The sequence below is a fragment of the Rhinoraja longicauda genome, chromosome 6 (assembly GCF_053455715.1).
Source record: "Rhinoraja longicauda isolate Sanriku21f chromosome 6, sRhiLon1.1, whole genome shotgun sequence".
In the NCBI taxonomy this organism is placed as follows: Eukaryota; Metazoa; Chordata; class Chondrichthyes; order Rajiformes; family Arhynchobatidae; genus Rhinoraja; species Rhinoraja longicauda.
The window spans coordinates 8,293,433-8,312,205 of record NC_135958.1 but is presented as its reverse complement, the minus strand read 5'-3'; the positions used below and the strand labels follow the sequence as shown (position 1 = coordinate 8,312,205).

The 18,773-nt window shown below is 50.9% G+C and overlaps 2 protein-coding genes across 2 annotated transcripts in view; one reads left to right on the top strand and one right to left on the bottom strand.

Annotated features, from left to right (window-relative positions):
• The window catches only part of LOC144594205 (nuclear receptor coactivator 5-like), a 22,254-nt gene extending 17,764 nt beyond the window's left edge, over nt 1-4,490 (bottom strand). The window contains exon 1 of the mRNA XM_078400408.1: nt 4,395-4,490. The gene's annotated coding sequence lies outside the window, so the exon portion shown is untranslated. The remainder of the gene's footprint in view (nt 1-4,394) is intronic.
• Nucleotides 4,491-4,603: 113 nt separating this feature from the next.
• cnep1r1 (CTD nuclear envelope phosphatase 1 regulatory subunit 1) lies at nt 4,604-18,230 on the top strand. The gene is given in 7 exon segments (XM_078400407.1): nt 4,604-4,685; nt 5,550-5,621; nt 8,618-8,701; nt 9,865-9,924; nt 9,927-9,966; nt 10,336-10,390; nt 14,022-18,230. Coding segments are annotated over 7 exon segments (381 nt in total). The 5' UTR covers nt 4,604-4,657; the 3' UTR covers nt 14,064-18,230.
• The last annotated feature ends 543 nt before the right edge of the window (nt 18,231-18,773 follow it).

Sequence of the window (18,773 nt, the reverse complement as noted above, 5' to 3'; positions counted from 1 at the left end):
GGAAGGGGAGTGGGAGGGAAGGGGAGTGGGAGGGAGGGAAGGGGAGGGAGGGAAGGGGAGTGGGAGGGAGGGAAGGGGAGTGGGAGGGAGGGAAGGGGAGTGGGAGGGAGGGAAGGGGAGTGGGAGGGAGGGAAGGGGAGTGGGAGGGAGGGAAGGGGAGTGGGAGGGAGGGAAGTGGGAGGGAAGTGGGAGGGAAGGGGAGTGGGAGGGAAGGGGAGGGGAGTGGGAGGGGAGTGGGGGGGAGTGGGAGGGGAGGGGAGTGGGGGGGAGTGGGAGGGAAGGGGAGTGGGAGGGAGGGGAGTGGGAGGGAGGGGAGTGGGAGGGAGGGGAGGGAAGGGGAGTGGGAGGGAGTGGGAGGGAGGGGAGGGAGGGGAGGGAGTGGGAGGGAGGGGGGAGGGAGGGAGGGGAGGGGAGTGGGAGGGAGGGGAGGGGAGGGGAGTGGGAGGGAGGGGAGGGGAGGGGAGTGGGAGGGAGGGGAGGGAAGGGGAGTGGAGGGAGGGGAGGGAAGGGGAGTGGGAGGGAAGGGGAGTGGGAGGGAGGGGAGGGGAGTGGGAGGGAGGGAGGGGAGTGGGAGGGAGGGGAGGGGAGTGGAGGGAGGGGAGGGGAGTGGGAGGAGGGGAGGGGAGTGGGAGGGAGGGAGTGGGGAGGGAGGGGAGTGGGAGGGAGGGGAGGGGAGTGGGAGGGAGGGGAGTGGGAGGGAGGGGAGGGAAGGGGAGTGGGAGGGAGGGGAGGGAAGGGGAGTGGGAGGGAGGGGAGGGAAGGGGAGTGGGAGGGAGGGGAGGGAAGGGAAGGGGAGTGGGAGGGAGGGGAGGGAAGGGGAGTGGGAGGGAGGGGAGGGAAGGGGAGTGGGAGGGAGGGGAGGGAAGGGGAGTGGGAGGGAGGGGAGGGAAGGGGAGTGGGAGGGAAGGGGAGTGGGAGGGAAGGGGAGTGGGAGGGAAGGGGAGTGGGAGGGAAGGGGAGTGGGAGGAAGGGGAGTGGGAGGGAGGGGAGGGAAGGGGAGTGGGAGGGAGGGAGGGGAGGGAAGGGGAGTGGGAGGGAGGGGAGGGAAGGGGAGTGGGAGGGGAGGGAAGGGGAGTGGGAGGGGAGGGAAGGGGAGTGGGAGGGGAGGGAAGGGGAGGGGGAGGGGAGTGGGAGGGGAGGAGAGGGGAGGGAAGGGGAGTGAAGGGGAGTGGGAGGGAGTGAAGGGGAGTGGGAGGGAGTGAAGGGGAGTGGGAGGGAGGGAAGGGGAGTGGGAGGGAGGGAAGGGGAGTGGGAGGGAGGGAAGGGGAGTGGGAGGGAGGGAAGGGGAGTGGGAGGGAGGGAAGGGGAGTGGGAGGGAGGGAAGGGGAGTGGGAGGGAGGGAAGGGGAGTGGGAGGGAGGGAAGGGGAGTGGGAGGGAGGGAAGGGGAGTGGGAGGGAGGGAAGGGGAGTGGGAGGGAGGGAAGGGGAGTGGGAGGGAGGGAAGGGGAGTGGGGGGAGGGAAGGGGAGTGGGGGGGAGGGAGGGAGGAGGGAGGGAGGGAGGAGGAGGGAGGGAGGGAGGAGGAGGGAGGGAGGGGGAGGGAGGGAGGGAGGGGGAGGGAGGGAGGGAGGGAGGGGGAGGGAGGGAGGGGGAGGGAGGGGGAGGGGGAGGGAGGGAGGGGGAGGGAGGGAGGGGGAGGGAGGGAGGGAGGGGGAGGGAGGGAGGGGGGGGGGAGGGAGGGGGAGGGGGAGGGAGGGAGGGAGGGAGGAGGGAGAGGGGGAGGGAGGGAGGGGGAGGGAGGGAGGGAGGGGGAGGGAGGGAGGGAGGGGGAGGGAGGGAGGGAGGGGGAGGGAGGGAGGAGGGGGAGGGAGGGAGGGGGAGGGAGGGAGGGGGAGGGAGGGGGGAGGGGGAGGGAGGGGGGAGGGGGGAGGGGGAGGGAGGGGGAGGGAGGGAGGGGGGAGGGGGAGGGAGGGAGGGAGGGGGGAGGGAGGGGGAGGGAGGGAGGGGGGAGGGGGGGAGGGAGGGGGGGGGGAGGGAGGGAGGGGGGAGGGGGGGAGGGAGGGAGGGGGGAGGGGGGGAGGGAGGGAGGGGGGAGGGAGGGAGGGGGGAGGGGGGGAGGGAGGGAGGGGGGGAGGGAGGGAGGGAGGGAGGGGGGAGGGAGGGAGGGGGGAGGGGGGGGGGAGGGGGGGGGGGGAGGGAGGGGGGGAGGGAGGGGGAGAGGGGGGAGGGGGAGGGAAGGGGGGGGGGGAGGGGGGGGGGGGGAGGGGGGGGGGGGAGGGGAGGGAGGGGGGGGGAGGGGGAGGGGGAGGGGGGGGAGGGGGGGGGGGGGAGGGGAGGAGGGGGGGGAGGGGGAGGGGGAGGGGGGGGAGGGGGGGGAGGGGGAGGGGGGGAGGGGGAGCGAGAGGGGGGGGGAGGGGGAGGGGGGGGGAGGGGGAGGGGAAGGGAGGGGGAGGGGAAGGGAGGGGGGGGGGAAGGGAGGGGGGGGGAAGGGAGGGGGGAAGGGAGGGGGGGGGAAGGGGGGGAAGGGAGGGGGGGGGGAAGGGGGGGAAGGGAGGGGGGGGGAAGGGGGGGAAGGGAGGGGGGGGAGGGGGGGGGAGGGGGGAGGGAGGGGAGGGGGAGAGGGGGGGGGGGAGGGAGGGGAGGGGGAGGGAAGGGGGGGGGGAGAAGGGGGGGGGGAGAGGGGGGGGGGAAGGGAGGGGGGGGGAAGGGAGGGGGGGGGAGGGGGGAGGGAGGGGGGGGGGGGGGAGGGGGGAGGGAGGGGAGGGGGAGAGGGGGGGGGAGGGAGGGGAGGGGGAGGGAAGGGGGGGGGGAGAGGGGGGGGGGGAGGGGGAGGGGAGGGAGGGGGAGGGAGGGGGAGGGAGGGGGGGGGGAGGGAGGGGGAGGGGGGGGGGAGGGGGGGGGAGGGAGGGGGAGGGAGGGGGAGGGGGGGGGGAGGGAGGGGGAGGGAGGGGGAGGGGGGGGGAGGGAGGGGGGGGGGGGGAGGGAGGGGGAGGGGGGGGAGGGGAGGGGGAGAGGGGGAGGGGGAGGGGGGGAGGGGGAGGGGGGGAGGGGGAGGGGGAGGGGGAGGGGGGGGAGGGGGAGGGGGGGGAGGGGAGGGAGGGGGAGGGGAAGGAGGGGGAGGGGAGGGAGGGGGGGGAAGGGAGGGGGGGGAAGGGAGGGGGGGGGAAGGGGGGAAGGGAGGGGGGGGGGAAGGGGGGGAAGGGAGGGGGGGGGAAGGGGGGGAAGGGAGGGGGGGAGGGGGGGGGGGGGAGGGGGGGGGGAGGGGGGAGGGGGGGGGGAAAGGGGGGAGGGGAGGGGGGGGAAGGGGGGAGGGGAGGGGGGGGAAGGGGGGAGGGGAGGGGGGGGGCCGAGGGGAGGGGAAGGGGGGGGCCGAGGGGAGGGGGGAAGGGGGGGGGGCGAGGGGAAGGGGGAGGGAGGGGAGGGGCGAGGGGAAGGGGGAGGGAGGGGAGGGGGGAGGGAGGGGGGAGGGAGGGAGGGAGGGAGGGGGAGGGAGGGATGGGGAGGGAGGGATGGGGGGGGGGAGGGAGGGATGGGGGGGGGGGGAGGGAGGGATGGGGGAGGGAGGGGGGGGGGAGGGATGGGGGAGGGAGGAGGGAGGGGGGAGGGGAGGGAGGAGGGGGGAGGGAGGAGGGGGGAGGGAGGAGGGGAGGGAGGGGGGGAGGGGGGAGGAGGGGAGGAGGGGAGGGAGGGGGGGGGAGGGGAGGGGGGGAGGGGGGGAGGGGAGGGGAGGGGGGGAGGGGAGGGGGGGAGGGGGAAGGGGAGGGGGAGGGGGAAGGGGGGGGAGAAGGGGGAGGGGGGGGAGAAGGGGAAGGGGGAGGGGGGGAAGGGGAGGGGGGGGGAGGGGGGGGGAGGGGAGGGGGGGGGAGGGGAGGGGGGGGAAGGGAAGGGGAGGGGGGGAGGGGAGGGAGGGGGAGGGAGGGAGGGGGAGGGGGAGGGAGGGAGGGAGGGAGGGGGAGGGAGGGAGGGAGGGAGGGGGAGGGAGGGAGGGAGGGAGGGGGAGGGAGGGAGGGAGGGAGGGGGAGGGAGGGAGGGAGTGAGTGAGTGGAGGGGAGAAGGGGGAGGGAAAGAAAGTCACAAGCAAAAGGAGGGAAGGCTGGTGAGCGGGGACAGAGCAGGCCCCGGTTCGAGCTAGTGTGAACTCTGCTCCACCACTGACGGCAACATCAAGGCCACGGCGCCACGTACAACCCCACAGCAACAAAGCAAGGCAGTCGTGCCCCCAGCAACGGGACCCAAGGGCACCCCACTCGCAAACCAACGGCACCGAGAGCTGTGTGGGGGGGCGACTCCACCTGGCGTATAAACAATGGCGGGGGGGGGGGGGGCGGCGAGGAGGAGGAAGAGGGAGGGAGGCCGCGGGGAGGGAAGAGGGGCGAGAGGGAGGGGGGAGGATGAGGGAGGGAGACCACGGGAGGGAGGCCGGGGAAGGGAGGGAGGCCGCGGGCCTACACTCACCGCCTCACGCACTGTCCGTCGACGCCGCCGACGACGACCGGAACCGGAAACCGCGCTCGCTCTGGCGTCACGTGCCTCGGCCGCCGCAGTCGTCACCGCCCATCGCTCCGCCCCCTTCTCCTCCCTCTGCCCAATCAGGGCGCCGCACTCATCGGGCGCTGGGCGGCGGCGGCGCCGGCCAATGAGCGAGGGCGTGTGACGAGGCGGCGGGCGGGCTGTCCGGGCGGGAGGACGGCGGCGGCGGCGGCACCATCATCATCATCATGATGAACTCCCTGGAGCAGGCGGAGGGTGAGCCAGGTGCAGCGAGTGACTGCCTCACACGCACTACACACACATTCACACACAATTAAGGGAGTTAACTCAACGGGACAGACAGCGTATCTAGAGAGAAGGAATGGGTGACATTTCGGGTCTTCAGAGTGAGAGAGAGAGGGAGATACAGAGAGATAAGGAAGGGTAAGGTGTGAAAAGGACATCACAGCAGCCAGAATGTGTAGGAAGGAACTGCAGATGCTGGGTTGCACCGAAGATAGACACGGTCCAAATGCTGGCGTAACTCAGCGGGACAGGCAACATCTCTGGAGATAGATTCTTGATTAGTTAGTATGGGTGTCAGGAGTTATAGGGAGAAGACAGGAGAATCAATGGGGTTGGGAGGGAGAGATAGATCAGCCATGATAGACTTGATGGGCTGAATGGCCTAATTCTGCTCCCATCGCTTATGACCCGAAATGTCACCTATTCCTTTTCTCCCGGGGTGCTAGTTACTCCAGCACTCTGTCTCTCTTCAGATCAAAACAGACGATAACCAAGGAAATGTAGAATGGTTCAAAGTTGTCTGAGGGGAAGGTGACAACGAGGCATACCATCAGTAAAATTAATCAGGAAGAGAGTGAAACTAGTCAGAGAACTAGGGTGGGGGAGGGACGGAGAGAGAAGGAATGCAAGGTTTACTTGAAGTTAGAGAAGTCAATATTCATACCGCTGGGGTGAAAGCTGCCGAAACAAAATATGAGGTGCTGTTCCTCCCATTTGCATTTTTACAGGAGGGATAGCAATGATGGCTGCATCTGCCGGCGTGAAGCGGGACAGGGCAAGATACGAGGGTTTGTTTGTTGTTGTATGTGTATTTTTTTTCTTTGTGTGTTGCAGACCTCAAAGCTTTCGAGCGACGGCTGACCGAGTACATTTCGTGCCTGCAACCGGCGACCGGGCGGTGGCGAAGTGAGTGCACCCAGAGCTTTAATTACACCACACTCCCGGCATCTCCTCCACAGGTGCTGCCCGACCCACTGAGTCCTGTGAGTGAACCCGCATCTGCGGTTTCTGCTGTCCACCGGTTAATTGGCTGTTGTAAATGATGATAGAACAAAATGCTGGAGTAACTCAGTGGGTCCGGCAGCATCTACAAAGATGTAGAATGTTGATTGAATTGAATACTTTATTGTCACATGTGACAAGTCACAGTGAAATTCTTTGCTTGCAGGGTGTGCAAATAGTCACCAATAAAGGGTGCTTGCAAAGTTACCAAGTACCCCTACGCCAGGTCCCCCATTGTTCTTCCCCCTCTCTCACGGTGGTCCCCCCACGCCGGGCCCTCCGTTGTCCATTGTTCTTCCCCCTCCTTCACGGCAGTCCCCCCCACGCTGGGTTCGTTCCCTTCTTTGATTGTTGACGTTTCAGCTTCAGACTGCGATTCAAGGGAAAGAGGAGTGAGAGATATAGATGGTACTTGGGGGAAATGAATGGAAGATATGAAAAAAGCAAAGATAATCAAGTAAATGTGGGCCACACAATAGGCTATTGTTGAGCTGCAGAGCAGGAGGAATCACAGAGGGGGAGCAATGAAAGAAGGTGTTGCAGAACACTCGTCGGAGAGTGGAAGAGAACCTAATCAAAGTAGGCACACCATGAAGAGATCTCACAGTGGAGCCGACAGTGGAGGAACTGCAAATGCTGGTTTAAACCGAAGGGAGACACAGAAAGCCGGAGTAACTCGGCGGGTCAGGGAGCATCTCTGGAGGAAAGGAATAGGTGATGTTTCAGGTCGAGACCCTTCTTAAGACTGTCAGGGGATTGAGGACGAGATGATGCCTGGTGTCGGTGGATGGTTGGCATCAGAGAGGTATCTCAGCTTTGTTTTAAACAATGAACTTCTATTAGAGCACACACTAGAAATAATATTGTTAACCTGCAGAATGATCCAAATTGTAACAAAGTGGCATTTTATTGCCACTTTGTGTTTTGTAAGTGGCATATTTTGCAGCTAAAGAATATGAATAGCAAGGACGTGGGATGATTTGCCAGTCAATCCCGCTTTTTAGTGGCAGATGTTATCGAGCTGGAATATTACATCGATCCAGGCAAGTGGAGAGATTCCATCACATTGTTGGCATGTGCCAAGTGTTGTAGGCTGCCCAGTCCCAAATCTGCCTCTGAAACATGTAAAAACTAATTAGCTATAAATACATATTCTGTTGTGCTGCAGCAAGTAAGAATTTCATTGTTCTATCTGGGACACATGACAATAAAACACTCTTGACTCTCGCCCCCAAATTTAGATGTGTTTTCTGCCGTCCTCTCCCTTCCCCAGATGTTGGCATTAGGGCATTTGCTGGTGGGAATGCTGTTGAATTGAGCTGGTTAGGCTCTCTCATTGAACAAGGTCACTGCCTGGCACATGTGTACATGCCACTTACCACGGTTAAATGTTATTGGGGTTTACTGCATGTGGGCACTTCTTCATTATCTCAGGAATTGTTAATGGAAATGTGTTCTATGCAGTCATCAGGGCTGAAGCTTTAGTTAGACCTTAGAGATACACCGTGGAAAGAGGCCTTTTGGCCCATCTACCAGCGATCATCCTGTACGTTAGCACTATCCTACACATTAGGGACAATTTACAATTTTACCAAACTCAACCTACAGAACTGTTTGTGGAATGTGGGAGGAAACTGGAGCACCCAGAGAAAACCCACATAGTTACAGAGGGTAGAAGCAAAATGTTGGAGCAACTCAGCGGAACAGGCAGCATCTCTGGATAGAAGGAATGGGTGACGTTTCGGGTCAAGACCCTTCTTCAGACAGTTACAGAGGGGACGTACAAACACCCTACAGACAGAACCCATAGACGGGATCGAACCCAGGTCTCTGCCGCTGTAAAGCAGCAGCTCTGCCACTGCTGCCCCTAATGCGAGGAAGATCATTGATGAAACAGGTGACTATAGATCCACCTGTGACACTGGCCTGAAGAACTCCTGCAGCAATGTTTTCTGACTGAGGGACTTGACCTTCACCCACCCTTATCATCTCCCTTAGTGCCATGTGTGATCTCAGCCTGTAGTTGGAATGCTAATTCAATTTTACTCAAGACTCCCTGTTGCAACATTTGATCATATGCTGTCTGGATGTTAAAAGCAGTCATTTTCAGCTGGTCTCAGTAATTCACATTTTCATATTTTACAAAGGATATAATTGGTCCTGATTGGTCTTTGTGGGGGCTGGGAAAGAGAGACAAATTTGGTCATACAGTGCCCTCCATAATGTTTGGGACAAAGACCCATCATTTATTTATTTGCCTCTGTACTCCACAATATGGGCTTTATTAAAATCTGACAATGTGCACTTTAACCACGTGATTATTTTCTATTACAAATATCAAATTGTGGAGTGCAATCCCAAACGTTATAGAGGGCACTGTAAATGCCCAGGTTGTTGATGTCTATATCCAGCTAATCAACAACACTTTCAATCTTGTGATAAAAAGGAGTTGCAGATGATGGCTTATACCAAAGATAGACACTAAAGGCGGGAGTAACTCAGCGGGTCAGGCAGCATCTCTGGAGAAAATGGATAGGTGGCATTTATGGTTGGGACCTTTCTTTAGACTTGCTTTCCATCACCTAGTAAATGAGTGAGAATGTACAAATAGAGCAGTACTTATCCAGAATTGGCCAGCCTGTTTTTAGGGTGGTGTCATTACGGTGCGCTACCCTACACAGTACCGTTAGAATCTATAGTCAAAACTTATTGCCTTTGTGTTCATTGAAGGGAGTGACTAGAATTTGATGAAAACTTGATTCGAATGTGTCTTGAGGTTTATTTACATAACTACTGTGCATTTGCAATTGTACCTTCCTAGGAATGTTGACATTACTGTCAGTTTAAAAACCTTGTCCATCAAAAAATGAACTAATTCACATTCAACTTTTTATTTGCAGTGATTCTTATTGTGGTTTCTGTATGTACTGCCACAGGTGCTTGGAACTGGTTAATAGATCCTGAAACACACACAAAAGGTACTTTTTAAGCTTTTGTTCTTGGTTATATAATTCACAAAATAGGTGTCGATTTGCTTTTCTAGCATGTTTTGGGGAATTCAATGCTGCTATTTACATAGCAGCAACTTCACTCCTTTGCTTAGACATCAGACACAGGAATGGCTTTACCAGGAGAGGATTTTTTTAGGAAGTTGTAGACCAGTTTATCCAAATTGAACAGATCAAGATTCAGTCAAAATAGAAAAGGGTGCTAACAAAATGATAAAACTAACAGCATATTGAGTAATGGTACTATTATTTCTCTTGAGATTTTTTAAAAATACCGACAACGTATTTGAGCATCTGCTATGACAAGATTGAGAATGCAAAGCCATGAATCCTGTTCTCAGGCAATCTAAATTAAGAAATTGCCTTGTAGTTCAGTATAATAAAGAATTTAAATGCTCCAATTATGAATTCACGTTGACACTTGGAAAAAGCCACCTGTTTAGAAATGTTTATTTAAAGTGTAATGTTGTGTTCCAAAATGATGAATCAATCTTCCTGATATTTCTGGGCATTAATTTTAATTGGCACTTCATTTTAATTTAATTTGCTTGTTGGTTGTTGCCTCTAAAAGCAGTTATCTAGTAAAAAATAAAATACCAAACAATATCTGTTGGCTCAGTGTAAGAAAATAACTGCAGATGCTGGTACAAATACGAAGGTATTCACAAAATGCTGGAGTAACTCAGCAGGTCAGGCAGCATTTCAGGAGAGAAGGAATGGGTGACGTTTCGGGTTGAGACCCTTCTTCAGTCTGAAGAAACGTCACCCATTCCTTCTCTCCTGAGATGCTGCCTGACCTGCTGAGTACTCCAGCATTTTGTGAATAAATAACTTTTTGTTGGCTCAGTTAACTTTATTTAAAAAATGTGTTCCCCTTTTTAATTTTGTCCCAGAAAAACTGCAGGACCATTAAAACCGAATTTGGTGATAATTCAGTTTGTTTGGACAGCAAAAGAAGAATGAACTGAATAAATATGTAATCTGCCACAAATATATGGAGCTTAAGCCTGTTGCTGTCACAGATAAAATTCCTAATGTTGTAGGTACACAGTATATGGTTGTGTGGTCCTTTTACATAATGGTGTTCAGTTTTCATCTGCTCAAATAGTTATTTAATTTTCGTTGTCTTTTTAGGTATCTTTTTCACATCACTATGAATCATCCATTCTTCACAATCAGCTGTATAACTCTTATCGGTTTATTTTTGCTGGAATACATAAAAGAGTAGTTGCACCCTCAATGTATCCTTTTCATTAACTGTTCAAACCTTCAGTCATGAGATTTGTTACAGTAACTTTGCAATTGATTACTATCTATTTAATTATGTTATGTAGAGATGAGCCACATCATTTCTTAGTGCACCAGTACTTTGTAATATTTAGTAAGCTGTTTATAAAAAAAGATGGTGCAGTGACTTCACTTGTACAGAAAATATTAGAGACAAATGTTCTCAAGCCTGTACTTTAAGATCTTATGGTATTGTGTTGAGTAATTTGGCTCAGAGAATGCAGAATTTGTAGTTTTTTGTAACAATAAGTCCCAAGGAGCAGGAATGTCATGTAACTACTATTTAATTGGAATCACCATTTCTCTTAACATATTACTTTTAGCATTGCTGCAAGATGTCGAACTATTTTAGCAGAATACAATATGTCTTGTGATGATGTAAGTATTTGTCTTCAAAGACAGGGAAAAAGGGAAAATGCATTGACCAAATGCTTGGATTTTAAATATTAGTCTGCTGGCTGACTTTAAACCAGACAGAATCGAATATGTTTCTCTTATTTTGTTTGAATTTCACATGCACATTTCCTCTTTTGAACTTCTTTGATTCACTGTTTTGCGGGGGGGGGGGGGGGTGGGGGGTGGAAAGGCCACCCTTTTTAAGTTTGGAGAAATTTGCCTCGGTTGACGTTTCTGCTACAAAAGACTGCACACTCTGGAATCTTGAGCAAAAAAACAAACGGCCCACAGTCTCCCAATGTCTTCAAAGAATCCTCATCGTTCCGGTCCACAAGAAAGAAAAGTAACCTGTTCCAATGACTATTGTCCAGTAGCTCTATCATCGACCACAATAAAGTGCTTTGAACGACTGATAATACCCCAAATTGTGTCAGTCTTCCGGACAATTTAGACCCTTGCAAATTAAGTAGAGGAAAATTGAGTCTACAGAGGTTGCCATCTCTCTTGCACTGCATTCAGCAATGGATCACCTTCAAAATACAAGCATCTATGTCAGGAAGCTATTCATTGACTACAGCTCACCCTTCAACACCATAATACTGAATAAGCTCATCTGTAAACTACTGAACCTTGGCCTACACTTGCAACAGGCTTCTGGATCTCCTGACCACTGACCAGCAGACCTCTATGATTAGAATTGGTCATAACATTTCCTCCATTCTGACCCTCAGCGCCTGGTGGTCCTCAAAGTTGTGTGCTCAGTCCCCTGCTCTACCCCATGCTTTGTGGCCATGTACAGCATCAACCTGATCTTTTACATTTTGCCGCTACCTTAGAGGGCTTAACTAGATTGGCAGAGTGATGGGATCCAAAGCAGCAATGAGTCAGGTGGGAGCTGAAAGTCAGCACAAAGTCCACAACAGCAAGTTCAGTAGACAGGACAGGCAGGAGCCGAGAGGGAGCGGGAAAGACGGTTGGATTAACTGCATTTATTTCATTGGGTTGTTTCAAAGCGGAGATTAATAGGTTTTTGATTAGTATGGGCATCAAAGGTTACGAGGAGAATGTAGGAGAATGGGGTCAAGAGGGAAAATAGATCAACCATGATCGAATGGCGGAGCAGACTCAATGGGCCAAGTGGCCTGTCTTATGGTTAGAGGCCTGACGAGTAAGGCATGTGAACTTGCGGTGGCACAGATGGTAGAGTTGCTGCCTTACAGCACCAGAGCCCCGGGTTCGATCCCGACTATGGGTGCTGTCTGTACGGAGTTTGTACGTTCCTCCCCGTGACCGCATGGGTTTTCTCCAAGATCATAATCCTACTTTATTAGCCAAGTGTGTTTTGCAACATACGAGGAATTCGATTTGCCATACAGTCATACCAATAAAAAGCAAAAAGACACACAAAATACATTTTTAACATAAACATCCACCACAGTGACTCCTCCACATTCCTCCACTGTGATGGAAGGCGAAAGAAAAGTAAAGCTCTTCCCTTCTTTGTTCTCCCGCGGTCGGGGGCCTTGAGCCTACTGTTGACGGGGCGATCTTGGCTCCCGTAGCCGGCGGTCGAACCCGCCGCATCGGGGCGATCAAGCTCCCGCATCGGGGGGTCTCAGCTCCCTGTGCCAGGCGATCGGACCCCAGGTCGGGGCTAGTCAAACCTCCTGCGACTTTGGAGCTTCCCGACATCAGTCTCTACCCGAGACTGCGAGCTCCTCAATGTTGAAATCCACAGGCCGCAGTTGGAGCGTCGACCCCAGGCAAGCGATCGCAGGCTCCGGAGGTAAGTCCACGGCCCCGCGGTGGGGCTCAAAGTCAGTCTCGAGCAAGGCCGCCAGCTCCATGATGTTAGGCCACAGAGTGACCGGAGAACTTCTTCTTCTTAAGCCCTTGGCTCCTCTAGGGAGCATAGGCCATTGACAAATGTCCTCCACCTCACTCGGTTGTTGGTTCTTTTGAGATCTCCCCAGTTGAGCCCACTCCCAGACATTTCTGCCTGGGCATCTCTTCTCCAGCTGTTCCTGGGACGACCTCTTTTCCTTTTTCCTCGGGGGTTCCATTTCAGGGCTTGCCGGGTGATGTTTGTGGCAGGTTTTCTGAGGGTGTGACCAATCCAATTACATTTTCTCTTTTGAATTTGTAAGTCAATGGGACCCTGGCTTGTTCTTTTCCACAGGTCCACATTGCTTACTTTGTCTCTCCTCCAGATGTTTAATATCATATCATATCATATCATATCATATATATACAGCCGGAAACAGGCCTTTTCGGCCCACCAAGTCCGTGCCGCCCAGCGATCCCCGCACACTAACACTATCCTACACCCACTAGGGACAATTTTTACATTTACCCAGCCAATTAACCTACATACCTGTACGTCTTTGGAGTGTGGGAGGAAACCGAAGATCTCGGAGAAAACCCACGCAGGTCACGGGGAGAACGTACAAACTCCTTACAGTACAGCACCCGTAGTCAGGATCGAACCTGAGTCTCCGGCGCTGCATTCGCTGTAAAGCAGCAACTCTACCGCTGCGCTACCGTGCCGCCCAATATTCTCCTGAGGCAGGTATTAATGAATGTTTGCAGCCTGTTTGTTGTGTGTTTTGAGGGTTTTCCATGTCTCTGATCCGTACAGCATCACCTGCTTCACATTTGAATTAAATATGCATATTTTGGTGTTGATTGAGATTTATTTCAACTCCAGATCTTACTGAGCATGTTAAACAGCACCCTAGCTTATTGATTCTGCTTTTTATGTCTGCATCTGCCCCTCCGGTGGTGTCCACAACGCTGCCTAGGTATGAGAATGTTTCTACCTCCTCCAGGGCAGTGCTGTGCATGAGGATAGGGTTGTTGGTTTTGGAGTGGATCTTCATCACCTGTGTCTTTGCTGTATTGGGTGTAAGACCAAGTTTTGTTGCAGCTTGTAAGAGTCTGTCCGTCTTCTCTTGCGACCGGAAAACGATCTCATCTCCGGCAAGATAAGAGATTGAAAAAAAGTTTCCCCCGACCCCCACCCCCCACATAAAACAAACCAGAGAACATTAACACAAACTTTTTAAAACACACTAAAAATAACAAAAAAGACGAAATACAGACAGACCGTTGGCAAGGCTGCCATAGCTGACGGCGCCACCCGATGGATCTTCGGTTTCCTCCCACACTCCAAGGACGTTCAGGTTTGTAGGTTAATTGGCTTGGATTTCTATACTTGATATATGTGTAAATTTTCCCTAGTGTGTGTAGGCTTGTGTTAATGTGCGAGGATCACTGGTCAGTGCGGACTCGGTGGGCCGAAGAGCCTGTTTCCACGCTGTATCTCTAAACTAAACTACAAGCCTGGATAGGTACAGTGATTGGGATGTTACAGCCATGACGGTCATCTGGTAAGGGAGGAACAGGACTGGCAGTTTAATGTTCCATCATACAGCTTCTATAGACGAGATAAAGGGGTGAAATAGGAGAGGGAGTTGCTGTATTAATTACCTACAGTACTTTCTGCAGCATTTATTGGACATGTTTAGATACATGTGTATTGCAAGTTATTTTATTGTAACCTTAATTCTTTTTTTACTTTATTTATTTGATCTTTTATTTTTCCCCTTTCTAGACTGGGAAACTAATATTAAAGCCCAGGCCTCATGTCCAATGACGTTCTGCAAGCCAGTGGTTCGGTGATTTCATGAAAAGGTGAAAATGGCCGTGAATAAACTAATCCATTGATGCAGTGCTCCTCGGGTCAACATCAACATTTCAGCCTCGTAACGTTTCCGAGAACAGAAAAATTCTCAGCAACATAGGGACATTTTATGAATCTGGCATTGCAGCTGGCACATAGTTTTAGGTCAGTTGCAAAATATGATTTGGAAAGTATTTAAATCTTGCTCAGTCACTTTAATTTATTAAAATGTTACGGATTCTTGTATTGTTTAAAAAGTTGAATTGCTCATTTTATTACTGACATGCTTTTGTAACTTTCGTGAAATGTTCATACAATTAATATCAAGGATTTAAAAGCTACAAGCTGTTCTCATGGAGAATTGAGCTGGACTGTATCAGGAATTATTTCAACATGATTGTTAAACTATTGTTGCCTGCTTTTATGCTTCCAGTCTGTTGCTTTTGCTCTGCGGATCTTTTTCGAAAATAGGTTATGAGAATATTACCTTTATTGTTTATCATTACTATGTGTTATGAAACTTCTGTCTCTTATTCCATTTAGACTGGATGCAAGTTACAATGGATTGCCAGTGCTTTTGGGTGAGATCCTGAATACTTTGATCTGCCAAATTGTGTAATATTTTATTCATAGGAAGATACTGATTTGTTTTGCAAACTGATGCATATAGAGATTCACATTTTACTTAATTATGCTAAGTTGTATAGAACAGGTAGAAATTAACTTTTTTTTCCAATCTTGCAGTTGTTCACCTTCTCTTGCATTGCTATTCTAGAATGTGTTGTGGGTTCTTGATTTCCCACTTTGTATTTTAATAACTTGAAAACGTAATTTTTTTAAATTTTAAAAGCATCATGACTTTGTAAAAAAATATCGGCCACATGAATTTTGTAGGCCTATGTACAGAGCAATAAACAATTTATATGGATTTTCTTTTGAAGTGGATGTAATACAATTCTGAGAGTTGATCATACATTTGAAATTATCAGAAAACATGGATGGGATTTGAATGTTTAATATGTAAAATGGTAAGGAGTTTGGCAAATAATTATGTGGAAAAGATGGTTGAGCATTAGGAAGGCCATAACTATTGGTTTAAGACTTGCCAAAGTATATGAAAGAACATAAAATAGTACAGTACAGGAACAGACCCTTCAGCCCACAATGTCTGTGCTGAACATGATGCCAAATATAGCTAAGTTAAACAGATCTCCTCTGTCTGCATGTGATCCATATCCCTCCATTCCCTGCATATCCATGTGCTTATTTAAAAACCTCTTAAATGCCACTATCGCCCTTGTCACCACCATCTTTGGCACCACGTTCCATATACCAAGCAATCTGTGTTATTAAAAACAAGCCTTGCCCCACATATCTCCTTTAAACTGCTCCTTCCACCTTGTAGCTGCGCCCTCGAGTTTTTGACATTTATATCCTGGGAAATTGACTCTTAATGGTTCCTTACCCACTGTCTTTTTCCCTACTCCACTCATCTTAACAGTTTAGAGACTACATGAACACTCAGTATGAGAAAGTTATAATTCACTTTTTATAAATGTCACCCATTTTTCTCCAAAACCAATTTTGTTCACCTTCACAACATTGCCTATCACACACATTACCATCAAACTTTACATTGATGTGATGGTCACCAACAAATTAATTTTATTAATGCATTTCTTCTCAGTTGCCCAGCCCTGATCTCCTGTTCAGCCTAAAACCCTTCACTCTGCTTCTGCACTTTTCAATATTTATTCTTGTTTAGTTTATTGCCACGTGTATCGAGGTACAGTGAAAAGCTTTTGTTGCGTGCTAACCAGTCAGTGGTAAGACTATACATGATTACCATCAAGCCATCCACAGTGTACAGGTACATGATATAGGGAATAATGTTTAGTGCAAGATAAAGTCCGATTAAAGATATTCCAAGGGTCTCCAATGAGGTAGATCGTAGCTCAGGACAGCTCTCTAGTTGGTTCAGTTGCCTGATAACTGCTGGGAAGGAACCCTCCCTCCTTAAATCCACATGTATTGATTTAAAATTCAATGTAGGTGTTTATCACCATATCCTGCCAATTATTTCCAACCTTTCATTCACCTTTGTGAATCGGACATGATGCAAATGATGAATCAGGGAACACTATGAATCATGCATGCTGAATTTCGTTCAGGGACAAGAGAACCATTAGAGATTGGAAGTACATTGGAAATTGACAACAGAAAGAAATTCTTGGATTTAAACAATATCGTGGGGAGAAAACTTTCCATGTAACCTCCCTGCAATAATCAGGAATCATCATCTTTTTAAGAAACGCCTGGTAGTTTCTTCACTAGTGACAATTCAATTTGATAAGCCATAGCTTCAATTGACACTTGTGCAATGATTCTCTATTGAACAATGTAACAAGCAGCTTTTAGTATTTTGCACTTTCAGTAACAAAATTAAACATTGCTATTATTTTGGTAAATCATGCAGAAAGAATCATCCCATTGTGATTCTGAGGACTATAGTCCCTAACACCTTTTCCCCATATTGAAACAATTGTTTTTATAACATGATTTTTCTATAATACAATCACTTTGTAGCAGAGCTTCCTGTAGAAAAAATGCAATTCAGCCCATCAAGTCTACGCTAGTTCACAGAACAATCCTATTGACTCATTATGACCCTATATCTTTTTTGACTACTCTATCTGCCCTATCAGATAATTTTGTGGGTAGAAAGAGTAGAGTCAATTGCCCCTTATATTCTCAAGGTCATAAGGAATCGGAGTAGAATTAGGCCATTCGGCCATCAAGTCTACTCCGCCATTCAATCATGGCTGATCTATCTCTCCCTCCTAACCCCATTCTCCTGCCTTCTCCCCATAACTTCTGACACCCGTACTGTTCAAGAATCTATCTCTGCCTTCAAAATATCCACTGACTTGGCCTGCACAGCCTTCTGTGGCAAAGAATTCCACAGATTCACCACCCTCTGACGAAAGGAATTTATCCTCATCTCCTTCCCAAAAGAACGTCCTTCATTCTGAGGCTATGACCTCTAGTCCTAGACTCTCCCACGAGTGGAAACATCCTCTCAATATCCACTTTATCCAAGCCTTTCACTATTCTGTATGTTTAAATAAGGTCCCCCCTCATTCTTCTAAGCTCCAGTGAGTACAGGCTCAGTGCCGACAAACGCTCATCGTAGGTTAACCTCCTCATTCCTTTTAAACCCTTCCCCCCCCCCCCCATACCTCAAATCAATGCCCTCAAGTTTTAGATGCCGCAACTGTGGGGGAATAAGGCAGACCATTCATGTTATCTATGCCTCTCATGATTTTATGCAACTTTCATACAATCCTAAACTTCATGAAAGACAGTCCCAGTCTCGCCTTGCAAAGCAAGATTACCAGTGCCAGTAACATCCCTGTGAATCTTCTCTGCATCCTTTCTGCCTCAATAATATTGTTCCTACAGCTGGGAGATCAAAACGGTGCATTTATTCCAACTACAGTCTTGCCAACGACTTAGAGCCAGAGAGTCATATAGTGTGGAAACAGGCCCTTTGACCCAACTTGCCCACACCAACCAACATGCCTCATCTACACTAGTCCCACCTCCCTGCTTTTGACCCATATCTGTCTAAACCAGCCCATATCCTTATAAACCTGTCCTATCAATAAACCTGTCTAAATGTTTCCTAAACGTTGTGATAGTACCTGTCTCAACTACCTCCTCCAGCAGCTTGTTCCATGCATCCATCACCCTTTGTGTAAAAAAGGTACCCCTCAGGTTTCCACTAAAACTTTCCCCCCTCAACTTAAATCTATGTCCTCTGGCTCTCGAGTTCTTGCGGAATTTTAAAAGGAATTTGTAAACACGTTACTTGGGCAGAATTTCTTACATAGTGTTTAAGAAGCTTTCTAGATGGATGCATAGATATGGAGAGTTATGGATCATATGCAGGCAGAGGAGATTACTGTATCACGGAGACAAAGGGAACTGTAGATGCTGGAATCTTGCATTGAACACAAAGTGCTGGAGTTACTCGGGGTCAGGCAGCATCTGTGGAGGGGATGGACAGGTGACAGTGTATCATGCCATCATGTTTGTTAGACACTGTGGGTCGAAGAGTTTGTGCCTGTGTTGTACTATTCTATGTTTATGCACAAATGTTTTCCCCCAAAACAAACTTTAATCAGAATAAAAAGTATTTACAAAACTAAAACTGTGCAAGAACTCTTCATGCATTTTCAGTGTATATAGTTAGTGGTGTTGCACCTATCTTTAAACATTACATGGACACGGGGAACTGCAGATGCTAGATCAAAAAAATACACAAAGTGCTGGAGTAACTGGTGGGCGGCACGGTGGCGCAGCGGTAGACTTGCTGCCTTACAGCGAATGCAGCGCCGGAGATTCAGGTTCGATCCTGACTACGGGCGCCGTCTGTACGGAGTTTGTACGTTCTCTCCGTGACCTGCGTGGGTTTTCTCCGAGATCTTCGGTTTCCTCCCACACTCCAAAGACGTACAGGTTTGTAGGTTAATTGGCTGGGCAAATGTAAAAAAAAATTGTCCCTAGTGTGTGTTTTTTGGATAATGTTAATGTGCGGGGATCGCTGGGCGGCGCGGACCCGCTTCCGCACTGTATCTCTGTATCTCTAAATCTAAAACTCAGCAGGTCAGGTCAAGTGAT